The 22,194-nt window shown below is 48.1% G+C and overlaps 1 protein-coding gene across 5 annotated transcripts in view; it reads right to left on the reverse strand.

Annotated features, from left to right (window-relative positions):
• Positions 1 to 1,308: 1,308 nt before the first annotated feature.
• LOC105489321 (teashirt zinc finger homeobox 1) overlaps positions 1,309 to 22,194 on the reverse strand; it is an 80,275-nt gene continuing 59,389 nt past the window's right edge. For all 5 annotated transcript variants that reach the window (XM_011754062.2, XM_011754060.3, XM_071085172.1 and 2 more), the window contains one exon: positions 1,309 to 5,808. In XM_011754062.2, coding sequence (XP_011752364.1) covers positions 2,615 to 5,713 — 3,099 coding nt within the window. In that variant the 5' untranslated portion in view covers positions 5,714 to 5,808 and the 3' untranslated portion in view covers positions 1,309 to 2,614. The remainder of the gene's footprint in view (positions 5,809 to 22,194) is intronic.

Consider the following 22,194-nt stretch of genomic DNA (forward strand, 5'->3'; position numbering starts at 1 on the left):
CCAATGATCGGAACTCAAGTTGCCAGCCGCTTTAAAACGACTCAGTGCTTAGCTGCACCCTGGGCCAGCGACCCCCTTCTGGGGAGCACTCACCTCCCTTTGGACCACTTCACCTGCTGCTGCTAACACTTTTGCTATGAGGGTGAAATCACATAATCACATGTTTGCGGGTTTGTGGTAAAATAAACATAACTTCAAAGGATTATTATGCAAAGCCCCCATACCACTGCCATAAGCCTCATTGTTATTCTTCTCTGTCACCCCTTGAGCCCAAAGTACATAATCACCCAGTAATTGAACTGAAATGTCTAAATGGCTGAGGCTCCTAAAGGACATAGCTATTTACCAATGAAAAAAGTCAGAAAAATTTAGCAAACCTCCCTGGCGCTCTGCTGCGTTAGTACAAAAGCCTGTGTAAGTATGACCCACCTGGACCTGCTCCTCCTCCTCAAATCATTAATGGAAACAGAACAATCCTTGCTGTCACGGGGCAATGTGAGAGAAATAATTAAAATATCACAATTGCTTAGCTGCTTCTGAACAGAGAGGTATAAGCTCTAACCTTTCTCAGGATATAATTTTATGAAAATGTAAGCAAAAGGCAGAAAAGTAAATTTTCCTGGTCGTGTCATTTAGTGCTCCTGGGGCTGGGGGGAGAGGCCAGGGGGCCTCAATGTCAATGCTTCCCTTGATACAGACTAGGCAGTGAGTTTGGGCTTTCGGGGATGGGGGTCACCCTGGAGGATGGGCGTTTTCATGGCAAGCGTCCTGGCACGCTCAGTAGAGCCCGCCGTGCTCTAATCTGCAGAAAGAAGCCTCATTTCAAACACTGAATACAACAGCAGCCAGTTTTCTTTTTAAAATTGTAGGTTTTTAAAAGCTCAGAAATCAGGTTTTCCTCTTTGGAGCAACACAAAACTAATTCCTGGGTCCTCGGGGTCTTTGCTGGTGGAGTAAGCCCTACCCCTCTACTCCCACCATTAAATCTCTGGATAGACACACAGGTTAATTACACATATTTTTAAATTCTGCAAAGGATTCTCTGAAGGACGCATCTCAGCCCACCTAAGTACAAAACAGCCATCACTCAATGGCTAAACTCGGCAATCCTTAGCACCCAGTGGAGTTAAAAATTTTAATTACCATTTTTTAAAGCACAATACTTATCATTTGAATGAAACATGTCAGCACACAAATCATGAAATGATGATTCTGAATAGAATTTTTGTTGGTTGATTGCATAAGCAATACCTCTTGTTGCTGAAATAACATCTCAAAGGCAAAATAATGACGACATGACAATCCGTGTAAATCAAGAACTGCATGTGGGTTTATTTTACATCTGAGAAAACAGTGGATTTAATTGTGTGAACCAAAATGTACTGTACAATATTAATGATAGAACATCAAAATGTATAATTAATAGTGCATTGCTTGCTTTGTTTTTATGTATTTATTTTTGTCTGACAGTCCCTCTGAGTACATGCATCTGGAGAGATGCAGGTGCCAGTAAAAGTCCTCTATTTAAATCAAGCTGCAGGAACTAAATTTTATTCAAAAATTGTGGTTTTACATTATATACACAGAAATTTAATATAAAATGACAATATAAAAAGTTAAAAGGGAAAGCATACAGCCAGAAGGTACAAAGAAAGTTGAAGAGATTAAAATGGTACGATATGTAACATACAGGAGTTTTTAAGCTGATGCTGGCAATTTACAAGGAAAGGACTCCAACGTTTGCCCCATTTTTTTTTCATTTACCAATGCAGCACGCTATAGAAAGGTCAGCTTGTACCAAAGCTTACATTTGTAAATAACTATAAACCGCAATATTTTACAGGAAAAAAGAAATAGCATTTTTACACATTTTTAAATAATAGCTTGCATACTTTTTTTTTTTTTTTTTTTTTTTGCCAAAAGTGGCATTTTTCCGCATCCAGAGGGTTTGGGCATAGTGGCGAGTGGGTATCTGTTGTTGTTTTTTGTTTTAGACATGTAGAGGTGTGGCTTCCAAACCCCGTGAGTCCTACACAGCTTTCTATCTTCCCACAGCTGCATGCATGTTTCCTCACAAACCAGTTCTGCATATAAAAGCTCATTTTTTAATTATTAAATAAGTTTTGTGTCTGACACAGCTTTTGATCTGAATGAAATGCCTTTAAGCCTTTTTTTCTTTTTTTTCAAGTGAAAGGCACAGAAATGCAATTACAGTCCTCAAAGGGTTAAATTTGACACTACCAGGTTCTATGACCTTTATTGTCATGGCAACTTCGTCATTTTAGGATGTCTTTTTATCATTGTTATTTGTGTCTTTCTTTACTGCTAAATAATGTCTCTGAGTAGTGTGCCCCACTCTTTCCTACAAAAGATAGCTTAACATCAAGAACAGATGTTGAAAATAAAGGTCAGACTTTGACTCACGGAAAAAGAAAAATAACATGCACAGATCGGACAGAGAGCATATAAATATACAAAATATGTGTAAGAAAACCAAGGTCCAGAGAGGCGGGCCAGCAACAAAGGAAAGACTGATTTTAGAGGCTCAGGCCAGGCCTAGTGCAGCTCGACGACGTTTAGTGCAATGTTCCGCGGTCTCTTGCATACCTGGACGCTACTGTTTCTCCAACTCAGTCACATAGATCAGGTGGTCCTCGGGGGACTTGCCATGAGTCTTGCTAAGGTGCAGTTTGACTGCGTGCTTGCTCGCAAAAGTCCGGTTGCAGAGCTTACATTGGAATGTGGAGCCCAAGTCTTCCTCGGTGGCCCCCAGCGGGCCCAGAGTTTTGTTGGCGAGGACTTTCGAAACATTCTGCTGTTCTTGAATCTGATTGAGTGGCAGCTTGGATAGATCCTTCAGGCTGAAGCCCAAGTGCGTCTCCAAATGACTTATGTATGTAGATGCAGTTCTGAACTGAGAGGCACAATCGTTGCAAAAGAAAACAGGATGCCCTGTGTCCAGGTTCTTTAGGAATTTCGTTCCCCCTGTCCTCCTCAACTGGTACTTCACATTGGCCAGCCAGTGGCTGATGGTGGTCATGGAGAGGCCGGTAAACTTCGAGATGTGCACCCTCTCCTGTGGGCCCAGGTCCGACATGATGTACTTGCCCTCTGTGGTCTCCCGCAAGCTCGAGGCGAACTGGGCCTGCAGGATGAGCAGGTGCTGCGGGTTCCAGTTGGACTGCCGGCCCTTCCTCTTGTGGACCGGTGACAGCTCATCCAGTGCCTCCTCAAAGCTGCTGCCATCAGCATCAGACTTCTCCGACACTGTAGAGGGCGTGGAGGACTTGGGCGTCAGGCGGCCTGTGAGATTTTTTACCATGTCAGAGATGTCCATGAGCGCGCTCTCCCGCAGAGGTGAGGCCACCGGATCGGCCATGCCGGACCCCAGCGGCTTGTTCTTGGACTTGGTTAAGTCAATGGGCTGGTCGCTGTTTTCGTAGTAGTAGCGGTCGATGGCGTCGGCCTGCTTCACCGGGGCGGCGGGGCGCGCCGGCCTGTCCAGCATGCTGTTGCTGATCTTGTAGAGCATGGCCAGCGGGTCCAGCGAGGCGCCCACGGGCTTGGACACCTTGCCCAGGTGGGTGTTCATGATGGACTGCAAAGCGCTCAGAGGGTTGATGAAGGAAGGCTCTGGCGAGTGGTCGGTGATGATCCCCAGGTTGTTACAGCCGTTGGTGACCTTTGCTTTGAGAGGCTCTGTGCCGTTTGGGGTGTGAACCTCCAGCGGTCCCTCCTTTTTGGCCTTCCCGGTCTCGGCCTCAGGGCCCTTCTTCTGCTGTTTGCCGCTGACTTCCTCCGTTTTAGGGAAATCTTTATTCTCTTTTGCTACGGGGGACGCAGCTTTGGCCGGGGAGCTCTTCTCCTTCTCAGGGGGCCTCTCCTCCTTCTTGATGCTGACCTTGCCCGTGACCTTCTCCACCAGCTCCTCCATGGCAGACACATTGCTCTTGTGCGGTGGGGGCGTGAGGCTCCCCGGCGAGTGCAGGAGGGCGTTGTGCTCGGTGGAAGACAGCGACTTCACGCCGCCAGCATAGGACGGCTGCACCTGCACACTCTGCACGGCCGCCGGGAGTGGCTTCACGGTGCCCGGCAGCTGGTAGGCCGCGTGGATGCTGGGGTAACCACCCCACGAGGGTGCGCCATTCTGGGCTTTGCTAATGGCCGTGGAGACGGTATTCTCCAGGGACTTGAGAATGTCCAGCCCTCCCTTGGGGCTGTCGTCCAGGTCCTCCTCGCGCAGGTAGGGGTACAGGGTGCTGGGCTCAAATTTCTCCGAGCTGTCCTCACTCTCCTCCTTGATCTTCTCCGCATCACCAGCCACGGGCGGCTTCTCCTTCTCCGGCTCTTTCTTGTCTTCCGAAGCTGTGGACCCTGCGGGAGACTCGGGCTGCTTTTTGATGCTGGAGGCCGGCAGCCGCGTGTGGGTGGTGGGCGGCAGGGGGATGGACTGGATCTTCTCTTCCACCACGGGGTCCAGCACCAGCTGCTTGCCCTTCTTTGAGGCTGAGGTGGTCACTTTCAGGAAGTGCCCGGTGACCATCATGTGGGCGGTGAGCTGCTGCAGGGTGTCGTGGGAGCTGCCGCACTCCATGCACTTGAGGATCTGCGCCTTGCGGGCCTCGAACTGCCAGGTGTAGCTGGCACCGTTCTGGTAGCCGTAGCGGTTATTGGGCGTGACGTATGGGTTCGCCGCTTTCTGATCCTTGGCTGACTCACTCAGGGCCACCTCTGTGGCCATTCCTGCTGGCTCAGGGGAGCAGGGGGGCGCCAGGTCCTGAAGCGCCCGCTTTTTGGTGGAGGGGACCAGTTTGGTGATGGCTGGCACTGGCTCCTTCAGAGGCACTTTCTGGTAATGCTTGGTTTTGATCATGTGGACGCTGAGGTCCTGCAAGGACTCAAAGGAGTGTCCACAGTACATGCACTTCAGCACCTTCTGGGCGTCCTCCTTCCCCTCCATCTCCATCAGGGAGCGCTTCCTGGGCTTGGACCACCGCTTGGTCTTCTCGGAGTCCTTGTCCCTGTTGTCATCACGGTAGTGGCCTGTCTCATTCATGTGCACCGTCAGTTCCACCAGCGTGTCGTACGCGGCGCTGCAGTCTTTGCACCGGAACTTGCTGGCGCCAGTGAAGACGGAGCCGTAGAGCTTGTTGTTCTGGCGGTAGAGCTGCACGGTGCTGAACAGGCTGGGCTCGGGGAGCAGCCCGTATGAGGACGTCTGCTGCAGCGTCTTGGCCAGTGCGGCCTGGTGCCAGTCGTACCCGGAGCTGCTGCTGGTACTGGTGGTACTGCTGTGGCTGGTGCTGGAGCTGCAGCTGGTGCTGGGCGTGCTCGCCGTGGGGCCAGCGGTGCTGGCTGGGCAGACGGGGGGCGTGGGGGTGGGGGCGGAGCTCTCCTTCTGGCTGGCATCGTTGGTGCTGGTGGTGGAACCCGACTTCTTTAAATCCAGAGCTAAGCTGGACCAGCAGGACTCAGAGAACAAGTTTGCATACACAGCTTTGATCTGTGCCAGGCTGTCCTGGGGGTAGGAGACGCTGTCGGGACACTGCGGATCCTCCTTCTCTTCTCGAGAGGAAGAGCCTTTGAAATGGGCCAGCTGGTCGCTGCTCTCACTGAAGGGCGACCCGTAGCCGGCGTCCTGGTTAGTCGCAGAGCTGACTGGGGAGTTCTGGTAGCTCTGCGCCTCTTTGATCTCCGTCTCTTCATTGCACATGTACTCACTTTCCTGAATGTCCAAAGATAGCCCGTCATCCTCCACGTGCTCTTCATCTATTTCTGCTGCCTTCAGTTCTTCCTCAGGAACATAAGCTAGGAGAGAAAAGTAAAACCCAGTTAGAAGAAGTAAATCATCTTCAAGGACGCAGCCTCCCCAGCAGTTAGATGATCTTTAAAAAGATATTTGTCAGCCTAGCTCCCAGGACACAAGGCTACCCCAAGTTTACGTATCTACTCCTTTGTAGGAGTTAGGTTCCAAAAGGTGCTGTCCCCTCCTGAGTGTGTCTTTAGCAAAGGGGACTGAACTGGAGGATGGTATCCTGTGCTCGTCCCAAAGATGTCAGTCTGACCCTTGCAGCCTGGTGGGAAGGGCAGGAACTTGGGACTCCAGCTACCACCCGCCAAGTACCCCTCCTATCAGCTGTTCCCTCCTAAGTGACCCAGGAGTCCCCTCACGACTTCCACATGGCAAATACTTGTAAACACCCATCGGGCACGACCTGGTTATCAATTTTCAGAGCAGGATATTCACAGACAGTATTATATCGTTCCCATAAATAAAAACACTCCTCAACGGCAAGCAATGAAAACACTCTGGTCTTCAGCAAAAGCAAGAACCCAACACAGCACCGCCCATCCCCTGCCTGGGCGGAGTAAAGCGCCACCCTCATGGGGCTGCCAGATGGCAAAAGCCATGGTTGTTCACCAAGGCCCAGAGCAGCCTCATTGACTGCAATCAAAAGCTGGAAGGCACCAAAATGTCCACTGATGGTTGGAGGGATGAACGCGGTGTAGCGTTTGGTCTGTGCAGCAACCTCCAGGCACCTGTGGCCAGGGGCAGAGGCACACACAGCAGTGGGCCAGCAGTGACAGGCTCCCCAAACTGAGCAGATCCAAGTCAAGCAAAACGTTTCCTTTGCATTAGTGGCCATGAAACTCCCTTTCACAAAGATGGGTTGATGAAAGCCGTGAGGCACTTTACTGTAGTGGATCCTGATAGAAGGGCCTCCCGCACACAGTGGGAGGGGCCTGGGGCCAAGGCCAGCGCATGCTCAGGCCTGCCAACATCATAAACCTGGGCCTTCTGCTTCCTTCAGAAGGCAGAACATCACTCAGGCTTGGAAAGGGAGTTCTGACACGCACCGCAGCATGGATGCACCTCGAGGGCACGGTGCTCAGTGAAGGGAGCCGGTCACGAGAGGACACGTACGGCACGGCTCGCCTCACGTGAGGGCCCTAGAACCATCACATTCATAGAAAAAGAAAGCAGAATGGTGGTGGGTGCCAGGAGAAGGAGGGGATGGGGACACAGTTTCCGTCTGGGAAGATGAGAAAGTTCCGGAGATGGAGGGTGGTGATGGCTGCACAACAATATGAACATTCTTAACGCCATGAAACTGTGCACTTAAAATGGTTAAAATGGTCACTTATATGTTATAAATATTTTATCACAATAAAAGCTGTTTAATTACAAAAGCCCAACGGTCGACGCTCCATCCGCCGACTACAGGTCCACGACCGCACAGCAGAGCGACCTCATGGGCTGAAGGCAGCGTTTCCCAGAGGGGCCTCCGGGATACGGCAGTTCTCCCATGGATGAGGCTGGAGGGCACAGAAACCGAGACGCAACCTGGACTTGTGACTGCAGGACATGTCAGATCCTTTACTGCACAACCCACCTTCCCAACTCCCAAGGGAGACTACTGCAAGGAACACCGCCTCCGCTTCTTTGACCAAGGCACTTTTACTTACTTTTCCCGTCTGAGGGAACAACTAGCTGGACTAGAGTTCCATCAACAACTTGGGATATTCGGGGTTCAGATACTTTGCAGAAAGTCCCTAGTAAAATGCATTGATCTGACCTAAAAGGGGTGTCTCATTAAACATCATCATTCATGATCACATCATCAGAGCCAGGTCCCAAGGGAACACGACAACGAGGACACACATTTCCAGGGAGGACTGCTGGGAGGGACAGAAAACATCTTGGCTGCCCAAAGGGAGGATGCCAGGGGCAGCGGGGAGCAGTGTGAGAGCCTCAACACCTGCAAATGCAGGGCTTCAGATTCCAGCAGCAGCCACCACTCACAGGCACACGCACAATCGCACGCGTACACACAAGCACACGCACACACACGCACAATGAGAGACGACTGAATCGGTCATGTGGAGAGTCTCTTCTAGCTCAGGCCGTCCGGAGTGCTTGCACGCACTGCCCTTTCTGCACACAGCCTCAACTCCACCTCTAGTGAGAGCATAAGACAATCTGCGCACTTGTGTTCACGCGTTTCACGGCAGTATGCGGAACAGCAGCAAATCCAGGAATCACGATTCTGTTCACACTGTGCTGTGATTGTGGAAAATAACCAATCATGTAAGACCTCAGGCCTCAACTATAGGCATCAACATCTGGGGAATGTTCTAGATGATTCTATGACTCCCCTGTAAAATATAACACTCAAAATTAAAAGATAATTGCTAAGTTCAGGCACAATGTCATTCGCCCCTAATTATTAAAGGTTTAGGATGGCCCAGTTCTGAGGGTTCACTGCTGGGACCTGGGAACCCCACTTTAAGAACCACTGGTCAGACTCGTCACCTTTGAACCAGCCTGGCCTGGGTCATGTTGGCTTGGGCCACAAGGTGCAGCTCCTCTGCGTACTCGGAGGGTGACTCTGAGGGCTGCAGGGTGTGCTGGGCAGGGCAACGCCCGGGAGAGGCAGAAGGCCCAGGTTTATGATGTTGGCAGGCCTGAGCATGCGCTGGCCTTGGCCCCAGGCCCCTCCCACTGTGTGCGGGAAGCTCTTCTATCAGGATCCACTACAGGAAAGTGCCTCACGGCTTTCATCAACCCATCTTTGTGAAAGGGAGTTTCATGGCCACTAATGCAAAGGAAACGTTTTGCTTGACTTGGATCTGCTCAGTTTGGGGAGCCCGTCACTGCTGGCCCACTGCTGTGTGTGCCTCTGCCCCTGGCCACAGGTGCCTGGAGGCTGCTGCACAGACTAAACGAGCCCTCCCACAGCCCACCCCACAGCAGGCAGCCAACCTGTGTGTGCTAATAAGTGGCTTTGTGTACGTTGGCTTGGGTTACCATATCCACATATGGTAGACTGGCTGGCTTGACCAACAACTTCCTTTCTCCCAGTCCTGGAGGCTGGAAGTCCCAGGCTAAGGTCTGGCAGGGTTTGCTTTCTGGTGAGGCCTCTCCCTGGCTTGAGGATGGCAGCTCTCCCCCTGAATGGCTCTTCCTTCCAGCAGGTGGGAAGAGAGAGCTCTTCCACTTCCTCTAAGCTCACCTCTGTTGGACAAGGGCCCTGTGACCCCATTTAACGTTAATTACTTCCTAAAGGCCCCTTCTCCAAATACAGCCCCAATGGGAGTCAGGGCTTCCACATACGAATGAAGAGGACACAATTCCGTGCACGGCAGGCTTCTGTCTCAACTCTGAAAACACAGAAATGGGAAACCTGCTCTCACACCTCTAGGGTGTGTTCAACACTGACCAATCCTCGTCCTCTTGCTGGGAGTGGGCGCCCACAAAGGATGAGGGTCAGGAGTCACGGCTGCGTCTCAGGACCTGGCCCGGCATCTCAGGACTGCATGGTGATGGCCTCCTCCCGGACCATCCTGCACCCTCACGCTCCCAGCAGGTGCAAGCATCATCCAGACCAGGCTCCACTCGGCCGTCCTCCAAGACAGTCCATTCTGCACCCAGGAAGTTCCCAGGCTGAGCTACAATGTATCTCATTGCCAATCTGTGTCAGAACAGATTGGACCTCACAGATCACAGAATGAGAAGGCCCTCCTAAGAGGTCATCTTCCCAGCACGCCATTTTCTTGCGCAGATGTCCACGGCCCTGTGTGGGCTCCAGGGGGTGCAGACGTGGAAGGAGGGGGTCCATAAAGTCCCTGCCCTAGGGACAGGGACTCATGTCCCAGGGAAGAAGCAAAGCAGGGTGATCAGGCAGCCTGTGGCCGGGTAGGGGAGGGACACTTTTGGAAGGGAGGGAGCTCCAGTGTGGACCAGGGTGAAGGCTGGGCCCCCACAGGTTCAGGCTCTCCCTGCCCGTGCCTAGCATGCCCACCTTCCAGATGCCATCTGGAGGCAGCTTCTCACTCCCCACCTGGTTGCACCTGTGAGCAGCATGTGGCCCTGTCCGTTTCTGGACCCTCGGTGCCTGCTTCCCCCTCCCTGTTCTGAACTGCCGCATCCCCAGGTCGGCCTGCTGCTCTTGCCCATTCTTACCGCAGCCTCTCTCTGGCCAATCTCACCTTCTCCACAACCCCAGTGCCTGTGACCACCACAGCCATGGGCACCCCTGCACACCTGCCAGACACAGGCCCATCAGGAAGGACGCCTGTCCTGCTGCCCCCGTGGTGCTTTCAGGGCCTGGCCCCACGTCGGGCCCATGGAAGGAGCCCCCCTGTTCTAACACAGATCTAAGGTGACGGGTACTCCACATCATACCTATGTTGTGTGCAAACAATGACACCCCACTGCCTGCTCCAGCACTGTCCTCCTCATAACAACAGCTCACTTCCTCCTCCTTCTGAAACTCCAGATTCAGATGTTACCGAATAACCCTAAATGAGAGCATCTGAGCCAGAAAAGCAGCACGATCCTCAAAGCCTCTTGGTCCTCGGGCCCCGCATCCAAACTGGCCCTGCACTGATGACCAGGCTCTGTGGCCAGAGCCTTCCAATGTCCCCCAACTGACGTCCCTCCACTCCTGGTCTGTGACACTCTCCCTTCCAGCAGACGCTGTGCTCCCAACAACCCTGAGTTCAAGCCTTTGTTGAAGCTGTGTGTCCCAGGCAGGGCATCTGGACCCTCACTGCTGCCCCGCCTGTGCCCAGCCCTCCATGCCCAGCCCGCTCTATCTGGGGGTTCCAGGCACCCCTTCTTCCACAGGGGAGTGCCCAGTCTGGATGCCAGCCCTCCCCCACTCTCTGCCTGGTGTGAGCTACTGGGCCCTCCCTCATCCCTCCAGGGAGACTCGAAGGTCATCTCCTTATGCCACCTTCTCAACCCCCTCACAAAATTCACCACTCCTGGAAGAATCTGGAGCTGTTACCTGTCTGTCCTCTTCATCAAGCTGTGAACTCTTCCACTCAACCAACACAGCACAGGCTCCTGCGCCTCTGGGTTGAGTATTTCCATCCCATTGCCTCATTTAATTCTCACAACCCTTTAAGCTAAGTATCACTGAGACACCTATTCCACAGGAAAGAAAACAGAGTCTCAGAGAAGTTGACCGACTTCCCCGAAGTAACACAGGAAACAAATGATGGACACATGATTTGAAAGCCAGTCACTGACTCCCAGCCCCATCTTTCTCCTTTGCCAAGTTATTTTCTTTTGTCTCATTAACATCTAAATGCCAGAGAAGATACGGAGTAAATGTTTTTGAATGAATGAATGATCAAAAGTAATTCTGTATTAAGTATTTAGAACGGCCATTATGTGCCAGACACGGTGTTATTAGAGAATCTCAAAGAAAAAGAGTAAAGGGAGAGAAATGTTAAAACATTGATATCCTTTAGCCCATTTTATTTTTTTGAAGTTAGTCTAAGAAGTTAATATGAAATGCAGAAAAAGCTTCATGCCCAAAGATGTCCCTTATACAAGATGTCCTTTTATACACATAAAACTTGCTTGCCACAGTCTAAATCTTCAACAATAAGGAGTGGTTACATGAACTAGTATTTATTCCCAGGATGCAGTATCCTTCAAACATGAGAAAGTATGTTTTAATAACATGGAGAAAGTCATTAAATGAAAAAAGCAGAAGATAAAATTATATACACAGTACAAAGAAAAAATCCTTTTCAAGAATGTTACAGTGTTTTCCATCTAGATAATAAATACATGGGTTATTTATCATTGAATGAAGTGGTTCCTGATAAATATCGTATTTTCGAAATCTTCATTGTTTTCAGTTCAGCCAACATGGACTAGCCATTGAACACCATTGCTGGAATGAATTCGCTAGAAGCAAACTTTCACGGAACGTCTACCAGCCGCAGCCACAGCCACCAGTCAGATCCTGGGAATTAGGGAGCACGGAGAATGGCATGGCCCAGACTGGGGCAGGAATGCTGGGAAAGGCTTTATTAATTGTTACTGTGTTTTAATGTTAAAAATGAAAGGGGGTTTGGGACGATCGGGGATGCAGATGGTGTCTGGGCTGAGAACATGAGTGGGCTCCTGCTCCACACTGCCAGAGAGGCTGTCCTGGGCTGCTCTGCCCCAGTTCCCCCAAGTCCCTGACCACAGTGGCTGCCTCCCACCTTCCTCCTGCTCCAGCTCCTCAGTGCCACAGCCACTGCAGGGCGTTCTCCATCCAGCCTTCCCATGGGAGGGGCTGCAGAGTCTGACAAACAGGAGGGCCGGCGGCCCAGAGCCTTTCCCACAGCGGCTCACCACACACAGCTGTCACCATGCTAGGCCTTAGCTGATGGGGTTTGCTCACTGCTGTCCTTGTCCTCTGAACCTTCTGGCATTTATACTTTCATCATATACTCTTCCAGTTTATTTAATCCTGATGATCTTCTTTCAGCTATATTACTATTCTACTATGTTCTTTTTGCTCATCCTACCTATTTTTTTTAACTAGCTCACCTTCTCCCCTCTTAACTTACAAGAGATGCGAGGAAGCACAAACCTTCAAGACAGCTGGGAGGACGGCCTACCCTCCACCCCCACATCACTGGGCACCAATTCTTACTGGCCCGAACCCGCCCTCCAGACACCAAGCAGCTCTCCTGACCCCGTTGGATAAAGCACATCCCCACGATTCTCCCACCGCCCCAGTCCAGGGGCCTTGAGGCTGAAGTGCTGGTCAGGGTGGCCTCTTGTCTGAAGCTCTTGTGACCATGGAAGGGAACAGCCTTTGGGACAGCCACAGACATTAGTGGGTGCAAGGGACTCCACGGTCCCACAGATGGAGGTGGGCAGGAGGATGCCCCATGAAAGACTCCATATTAAATCTGTGACTGGACTGCCAGCCTCACCTTACCCTCTTCCTCCATCATTGCAAGACCCTTCGAGGACTGGCTTAGTTCCAAGGACTCAATAATAATAAAAATCATAATAGTAACTGGAGCCACAGCATCACCTCCGGACAACCACTCCAGCAGCCAGCACTGGAGGACCCGTGCTTCTGATCTCCCCCATCACAGCTGAGCGGCCAAGGGTCCTCCCAAGGCTCAAGCAGGCAGCAGCAGGCCAGGCTCCAAGCAGCCTCTGCCTCCCTCCACACCCAGTCCGTTCAACACAGTGCGCTGAGCCTCCCAGTTCTTCTGCCCCCACAGGCCCCCAACAAGGTCCCGTACCCTTCCAAAACTAGGGAGCAGGCAGAGAGCACCACATCCCAGGGCCAGAACCCCTCAGAAGGACTGAAAATCAACAGAGTTTCATTTTAAGAGTTTAGGACCCGGGGAGAAGGCGGTGGCTAGGTGTCACAGAACAAAGCCTGAGAAGGGAGAAATTCCAACCCAGAACCCAGGGTGCCTGCAAACAAGAGCAACCCAACACCCTGGCTGCCGTATTAGGCAAAGGAGTGCTTGGATTTTGCTAAGTCTGTATCCGGGAGGAATGTGCCAAACCACAGTGGGAAGCCAGCCCCTCCCCCAACCCCCGGGGCTATACCTGTCACACACAGCAAGGTCCACTAAGCCACCCTGGATGTGTGCACGGGTGACCCAAAGGGGTGCTCCCCAGGAGCTTGGGCCTGAAAAGACAGAGTGAACTGGGGTGGGACTGACACCCCAGTGGTTCGCCTTTATGGGGCTTACACTAGCGTGACCATTGCTGTGGTTTCTTAGTAGAACAGATCCCGCCACCCACCCCATTAGCATGGCAGAAGAAGAGAGATGGAAGGTATGGATTTGATGTCTGGAGAGCATGGTAGGAGCCCAGGCTCAGACACGTACACACAGTGTGACCTGATACACTCACTCGCTCCTTGGGACCTCGGTCTCCCCACTGGTACAATCATTGTCCCCACTGGAACAATGTCTTTTGGGGTTACAGGAAGTATTTATGGCAATGACAGAATCATCACCATCAGTAGGTGGCCCAACTGTGTGCTTGTCAGCTGCTGTGGTCTGAATGTTTACCCCCGCCCTCGAATTCCTCTGTTGAAATCTAACCCCCCACGGTAATGGTAGAAGGAGGTAGGGCCTTTAGGAGGTCACCAGGAAAGAGCCCTCAAGAACAGCATGAGTGCCCTTATTTTTAAAAAGGCTCCAGAGAGCTGCCTTGCCCCTTCTACCACCTGAGGACACAGTGAGAGGACACTGTCTACACACAGGAGGCAGGCCCTCACCAGCTCCCGGATCTGCTGCTGCCTTGACCTCCCACCTCCCAGGCCCAGAACTGTGAGTAATACACGTCTGTTGCTCACAGTCCACACACAGACACACAGTCCACAGTGCTCTGCTACAACAGCCCGAAGGAACTAGGACACCTGCTCCTCCTCTTCCTCACACCCTATAGACTCACAGGATGAATCAGAAAACGTCCTGCGTGCAGATGTGCCATCGTCCTGTGGCTGTGGGAACCTGCTTAACTTCATGCCACTCAAATACATGGGAACAATAAGAACAAAATAACGATAAGCCCATCCCAGCCCAAGCCCATCCCTTCAGTTAAGACTGAAGCTGAGCCAACATCAGTGTTAACTGTTGTGTAGATGGTGCTCTGACAGTCAGATGTGAAATCCGGGCCACGGATCGGCTGGGCCCTTCTTGTTCTTCTTTTCCCTGTGCCTGCCTTTCAGAGGCTTTGCTGATGATTAGAGCATCTGCCAAAGAACAGAGGAAGGAAGGGAGAGGTGGGGAAACCGACACCAGGCAGAAATGCTGTTCCTTGTGAAGAGCTCTTTGGAGGCCTGACGGAGGAGGTGGTGGACACAAACGATAGCAATAAGGTCAGGAAACTGTCTACCCAAGTTCTCTCTTCCTCATTAGCACATGTAAGTGAGAGCTGACTGTGAAAGAGGAATGATGTTCAAAAGTGACAAACACAAACGCAGGTCTTCAGTCCCTGCTTGGTGACTGCCTTACAGTAAATACCAAATTTCACTATTGTATTGCCACCTGGTAAAACTATATAATCTTACCAAATTACATGTTTGTCTAAATCAAACTATTTTTCAGACTGGCAAACGTGATATCCAAGAACAGATGGCCATTATATCAAAATGCATTTACTCCAAGGGGCCAATTCACAAAAGGGGCCTCCCCACACCTAAGTGATGAATGTACAGCTTCGATTCACTGTCGAATCTTACGAAACACACTGTCTTCCAAATTTATAATTGATCACTCATAAAGTAATGCCACCTTCATTATGGAGAGAGCAGGTGGTTTTGATGAAAGTTAGAATACACTGGGAAACAAAAAATGCAGAGAAAGCAGACACAGGCAGAGCTCAGTCCTTCCTCCTCAGGAAAGAAGGTAAAAATACAATATATGCGCTAATTTACTAACATTGTTCTGATTTCTTGCAGGAAGACTGATACCCTGCCAAGCAAAGCTGAAAGGCCACTTTTGCTCTGACATGATAGAAACAAAAAATTTTCTATTACTTCGGCAAATTTTAGTTGCCTGATACCAATCATTAATGTACTGGTTTACTTAAGCATTTGATGTATAAGAGAACTACTTTATTTACTTAAAACCCAGTAGAGATGGGTGCACCAAAATCTCAGAAATCACCACTAAATAACTTATTCATGTATAATGAAAAATAAATAGAAATATAATTTAAATACATATATTTATTATTATGGTTATTATATATACATAAGAAACCAGTAAATGTTAAAAAAAAAAAAAACAGAAACAATTTTTAAGAATTTCAGAGTCTGCACATAAAATGACCTAAAGGCTTTTCCCAATTCTGATTTTAATTAGGAATCCACAGGTAACTGTTTTAAAACAAACATAATTTCTTCTTTCTCTCACTGCCCCTGAATTCAATTTCAAGTTAAGTGGGGAATAAGAAAACTAATTAAAGACCCTCTTGCTGTTCCCAATAAGCACTTTAGGTGTTAATCTTTTGTCTAGAGTTTGTCAACAATGTACTTAACAAGTAGCACAAATCAGAGCTTAAACTGTAATTTAAAAGATGAAAAACTCTGATTTTCAGTGGTGTCAGGAAGAAAAAGAGGACATTATATGAGAATCTTAAAAAATTAAAAGAAGTTAAAATAAAGTGAGAAGAGCAAAAAGCAAGTGACACTTCTATGCACCTGAGAGAGCACATGGCTGTTTCCGGACTACTGGAGTGCATGTTCACACATGCTGGAAATGCTCTCTTATTCCAGAAACCAAGCTAGGCATCCCCGAGGTGTGCATACCCAAAGACCTGCACTCAAAACATCAGCCAATTTCAGTTTTTACCCCCACGTCTGGGGAAAGAGAACCCTGAGGCAGTCTGATGACCCTGGGTCTACAAACCCAATATGAGCAAACACCAGCTTCCAACTTGGTACTATCTGACCCCCTGAAACTAAAACAGGACTTTCAGCAGCCAGGGTAGGGCTCGCCCTGATGAGAAACATTTAGAAATCCGGAGAGACTTGTGCATGGCATACCTCATCAAATGGCTGAAGTGAGTGTAAAGAAACATAACTCATATTAAGTACTAGCTCATTCTCTGGCTACATGCTGCCAGCCATCACCGAGAACTACTAACTACTGCTGCCTAATAACGCAGTTACCTTCACAGCACTGCACACTGTACTCTTGCAACACTTTAACACAAAGTTTACTCCTAAACGTGAACTTCTACAGGCTTTCCCAAGGGTCTCAGAGGATGGAAGGGAAAGATCAAGAAGTGAAGGCTCTTCCACAGTCTTCAAAACCCACAAAGGGCTTATATCAGAGAATATGTCTCCATTTTAAAAGCCAGTAGCTTATTCCCATCAACACACAGGATACAGAAAAGAAACGGGAATGCCAATCCCCAGGCCATAGTGGCGTGGATGTAGGCAAGTGGCAAGGACGTGTACCAGGCACCCGTGCTGCTACTGATGGGAGACTAGCACCAACATCCAGCACAGAGTTAGGAGAACTTTTATCTTTAAAAGTGGCTACAGACAGAAATTATTTACCAGTGTGATGAACCATGAGCTAACACATCCTGCATAATTGTTTCTATACTTGACTGGAAACCAAGTACAGGGTAACATAACACCTGACTTTATTTAAATCCCTTTAGTAACAATATTCGGTGTCTGATTCAAAAGTTATATCAACACTATCATGACAGAAAATAAAATTCTTTATCTTAATAATTAGGTTTATTTTTACTATTATCAGTGAATTCTCATAACTGCTTTACAAGATGCCTTTTTTAAAAAGTTTACTTTGGCAGCGAGAAAGACAGACAGATAGACAAAGATAGAAAGAGACATAACAACTTACAAGTTTAGCTAATTTGTGACAATGCTGTTTTCATTATAAGCTACAATTTTCTAAAAATCTTTTGTTTTCACTATAAGCTACAGTTTTCTAACAATCTTTAGTTCTTATGGGTACAAATGTACTGGAATATATTATGATATTTGTAGAAATGCTTATTTCTAGCAATGAACCTATCAGAATATCCTTTACCAGGGGAATGAATAAAATCTTTTAGCCTAACAGATTTTTATAAGAGAGGCTACTGAATCACAGAAAATAAAGTCGCCACCTCTGCATTTTCTCCACTACACCCTCGCTGTTGGCGTCACCAGCCCCCCGCCATCACCCCACCCCACCTCACGAAAATCTGAATGAGTAAGCTTCAAAATGGTAACTGCAGTATAAAATTCTTCTTTTACAATTACTTATAGAAATAAATGACATTTTCCCCATCAAATAAAACAAAGACTCCAGATCATCATTTTTGCTATTTCTTTTTGTGTCAAAACAGCTTTGCCATCACTCCCCCACCCTTCCTGAGCCTAGTACGATGGTGCAGAATGTGACAGTGTGAGCGTGTACAGTGTGTCCTGCCATCGGGGGGACACTCACAGCACCCTACAGACTGCAAGGAACCGTGTGAACCAGCAAGCACCAGCAGCCCAGGAGGAGGCGCCGCCAGCCTTCACACGCACGCATGTGTGGGTGTGGGTGTGCAAGAGTGCACACGTGTGTGCACATAGGTGTGAGTGTGTGCAGGCGAGTATGTGCATGGGTGTGAATAAAAAATTTCAAATTATATAGGCCCTACCATTCCCAAAATGGAAAAGGGACAACTGGTTCTTATGGTTAGACTTCATTTTTTAATTAAATCTTGTTAATATTTTTTGTTATAAAATGTGCCTTCTGGATGCCAATGTGTCCCTGAAGATACGCTGTCACCCTGAGCAACATGAAATTATGTGTGTTCTAATGCGAGTGGACATAAGGCAATGTATACGGTCCCTGTTAGAGCCTCATACGACACCAACAATGTGTGACCTGACGGTTTACAATGTAAACACACACACACCGTCTGAAAAACATTCTCATCTCAAATTGTAATTATATGAGGCGCAAACATCGTATCTTTAGCAAATTAGGTAAAAATTATGTTTCTCAATTTGTAGCCCAACATTGTTTAAAACATCTTTGTTTCTTTAAAGAAAACAAGACTCACTCTAGTCAACAGTCATTTTTAAGGATGGGTGAGAAGTGACAGCTGTATTTGCTTTTTAATGGCTAAATGTGGTAAAGTTGCAAATTCCCTCGAGTCTTAATAACACTGGCTCTGAGCAATTAGGTTTGTATTCTCCCCGAACTTGCATCTTAATCTGTACCCCAATTATGGACAAAATAAAGGTGTTTTCTTAAACCATCCTGTTTTATATTCCATAAGAGGTGAACACTCCCAGAATGCTGCCTCCCTGTTATCGCTGCTCTGTGGACAGATGAACAAGTGTGGGTGCTTTGCTAAAGAGCTGAAGCAACAATAGAAGAAAGGCTTCCCCGAACACGCTCTGCTTTCTAAAAGTCAGCTTCAAATCTGTCCTGAAAAATCCAGCAGACACCCCAAATACCCACACACACTATGGAACATCCGTGCACCCCATCTCTTCCTCCTCGGTGGCAAAACACCCTGATGAAAAGCAGAAGGTGTGTCCCTTTCACAAAAGGCGCAGCGTTCCCACATCTGGACGTTTGGAGTCACTGGGATATTAGTATTAATATGACAGGCCAGCCGACTAGGTGTTTCCATTTCTAACTCATCTGGATAGTAAATAACACAGTCTTCATCGAAGAAAGCCAGCAATACTGGAAAATACAATGTACAAATGCAGCATTTTAGGATGAAAATATGTGGAACAACCCGCATTAACATACTTGGATTGACAACGATGTTATGGGGCACATATTCCCCTTGAGATATGACCTGATATTCTCTCTAGAAGGAGAGTACAAGTAGAGGGATACAGTAACAAGGAATTGAGTTCCAATGTAAATTCTTTTTAAATAGCACTAGCAAGCCAAGTGAAATGGCTCTTCTTCACATTAACAACTTAAAGAACTAGAGTGACTCTCTAGGCAAAGAGAAGGCCACTCTGAAAGAGGATTATTTCTAATTACAAAGAAATGAAGAAAACGCCAGTTCTCCGTCCTCCCTTTAAGTTTTAGAGGAGTCCTAAGAAATCTAGTAGAATCGCCCTGTGGTTTTGCCCAGCTGAAGATGAGCCTGGCAGGCAGCCCATTGGAGGGGTGCACACAGATCCCTGGCCCCTCCTCCCCTCTTTCCCTCTCATCCTTCCTTAGAATGAAAAGAGCACGTTATTAGCAAAGGTCTGCAAAAGGAGACCAAGGCGCCTTGCGTGCCCGCGCAGTTCTGCAGGATTCTTATCTCTGAGACCCGCGCGCTCTTCCTCTTCTATCTGATAAACTATACATCCGAGCATTCTCATTAGGGCTTCCATCACCAAAGGGAGTGGAGACGAATCAGTCTATGCCCCCTCCCCTCTCTGCTCTGTCGAGATGATTTCATTGAAATGTTCATTTTCATCCCTGCTGGCAACATTCGAATGGAAGTATTTAACCTGTTTCCATTACTTACACAAATTACCATTATGGGGTAGGACAGATGTTAGAATCACGCCACATAACTGACTTCCATACATTCTTTACAGGAAGTGAGAGGAGAAGGAAGGCAGCTAGATCATATTATCCAGGCTCAATAATGTTCTCTCTGTTACCAGATTCATTAACTTCGCACATCAGCATTTCACTTTCTTTCTTCGTGGAAATTCCCAGGCTAGTTGGACTCATTTAATTTGGAGAGAGAAACCTTTGTCAGTGATAATGTTTTGATCAGGTGCGTTAAGGGGGTGGGGAGGGGACCAGGAAGCGGGAAGTGGGGAGGGGCAAGAAAAAAGAAGAGGGGGAAGAGGAAACAACCTTGTCGAAAATGCTACCTTCCCAACATGAATGATAAAAGAGAAGTCAGTTAGAGATGCAGGGACTCAAAGATGGCTGTCACTTCAGATAGGCACGGGCACAACTCACCTAGACAGGTGACACTTTGGTGGAGCAAAATCCTGCTGCATTATTGAGCACACCAGGGATAGGGCTCAGGAAGACGCAGGCCCAGGGTGCCTGGGGCACCTAATAGAGAAGTGAATTCTGCAGGTGAGTGGATTTCACTCTTCATTTGCATCCTTGAGTGAAGCGAGAGATAAAGTTTCCCAGCTAAAAAGATGGAAGAAGGTGCTTCAGTCTTAGTCTGGGTTCAAGCCTCAAGCATTCTTCACAGTATTCCTCCCTGATCTATCCAAAGGAGAGGCTGGAGGGATGCCCACATAACAAGGGGATGTGCAGGGCCCTTGCGCGAGTCATTACTTGCATTTTCAAAAAGTTAGTATAAACAATTCCTAGGCTAAGGACATTTTCTCTGATTTCTTCTGATCGGCTGCCTGTGAGGTCCCTGAGTCCACGTGGCAACCACGTCTCTAGACACGGACTACAAGTGGGATTCCTGGAGAATGCACAAGGTTTGGGTAACACAATTTCTAAAAGAAATGATGCATTCGTGGAGCATAAGAAACAAAACAAATTCTATCCCGTTTGTTTCTGCAGGAAAGTCTCTTATTGAGATCAGCTGAAGCAAGCACAGGTCCTCAACTCCCAACTTTTAACTTCATTTCCATGGTTCTCTCTCTCCCTTCGGCCTCCTTTGGTTCTGCCCATGAAAATGCTTGGAGAACAAGATGGAGCATGCTTCACGTAATGAAAACAGAGGGGGAAAGAAAAGATTCAGAAAAAAAGAAAACACACTAATAAAATCTAAACTACACCACGGGAGTGGGCTAAAAAGTGGAAGTTATTAAAGTCAAGTCAGAGTAGGAAAAAAGGATGTTTGATGCTAACGGTTCCTAAATACTCACGACAGTAGCCTGAAAGAAGACAGTATACACATGCAAATATATTCTCTGTAGAAAGCCCACTCCAATCATCAGAAGCAATTTTTTTTCAGTGACAATATTGAAATCTAATCTCAAATAGGAAGAAAACATGTTCTCGGATAATGATCCACCTGGATAGAGAAGGATATTTTTCTAGCACATTTGTAATTTATTTGGGAGGACTATATTTGAGAGAAAAAATGTATTTGTTCTTGAATAAACATTTCATACCCACAGAATATCTGCTCAACCAGCATTATGCTTTGCATTAAAATGTCATTAAATAGGAACAGGTTAATATCTGCTGAACCCTTCCTCTGGACCAGGCACCGTCGTTAAGTACTCTACACGTATTAACTGTGTTAGCTCCTCACCAGCACTACAAGGGGAAATCCTCTTTTACGCTCTATTCCCACATGAGGAAACTGAGGCACAGAGGTTAAGTGAGGTGCCCCAGGCCACGCCGTTGGTAAGACAAGGAGCAGGGGCTTTCCCTAGATGGTCCACCCCAGAGCCAGGTTCCCTGACACACATCCATAATGCTGCAATGGGCCATCTCTATCAGCAACTGTAAGTGGCATGAGTTTAAACCTGATTCCAATTTCAGAATAGGGTGCTTGCAAAATCAGGTCCTTGTCTACATGAAGGTCAACAAAATTGGTCTTGGGTAGTTCTCCCTAAAAGTTCTGGTCACATGTATCCGCCATGACAGGCTACAGAGGACAGTATTTTCAGGACTGCCATTTATGGGATGGCTACAAAGCCCTGTCGGAATCTGTTTCCAGCCACGTCGACTCAGGGTCCATCACAGAGACAGAAGGTAGAATGGTGGCTGCTGGGAGCCAGGGGAGCTGGGAACAAGGGGTACTGTTTAATGGGTACCGAGTTTCAGTTTAGTTTGAGAAGATGAAAAAGTTCTGGGAAAGGATGGGGTGGTGATGGCTATACAGCAATGCAAATGGATTTAATGCCACTACACTGAACCCTTAATAATGGTTAATATAATTTTATACATCTTATCAATTTTATACATTTTACTACAACAGAAAAACAGGAGGATCAAAAACGTCTG

The sequence above is a fragment of the Macaca nemestrina genome, chromosome 19, assembly GCF_043159975.1.
Source record: "Macaca nemestrina isolate mMacNem1 chromosome 19, mMacNem.hap1, whole genome shotgun sequence".
Classification (NCBI taxonomy): domain Eukaryota; kingdom Metazoa; phylum Chordata; class Mammalia; order Primates; family Cercopithecidae; genus Macaca; species Macaca nemestrina.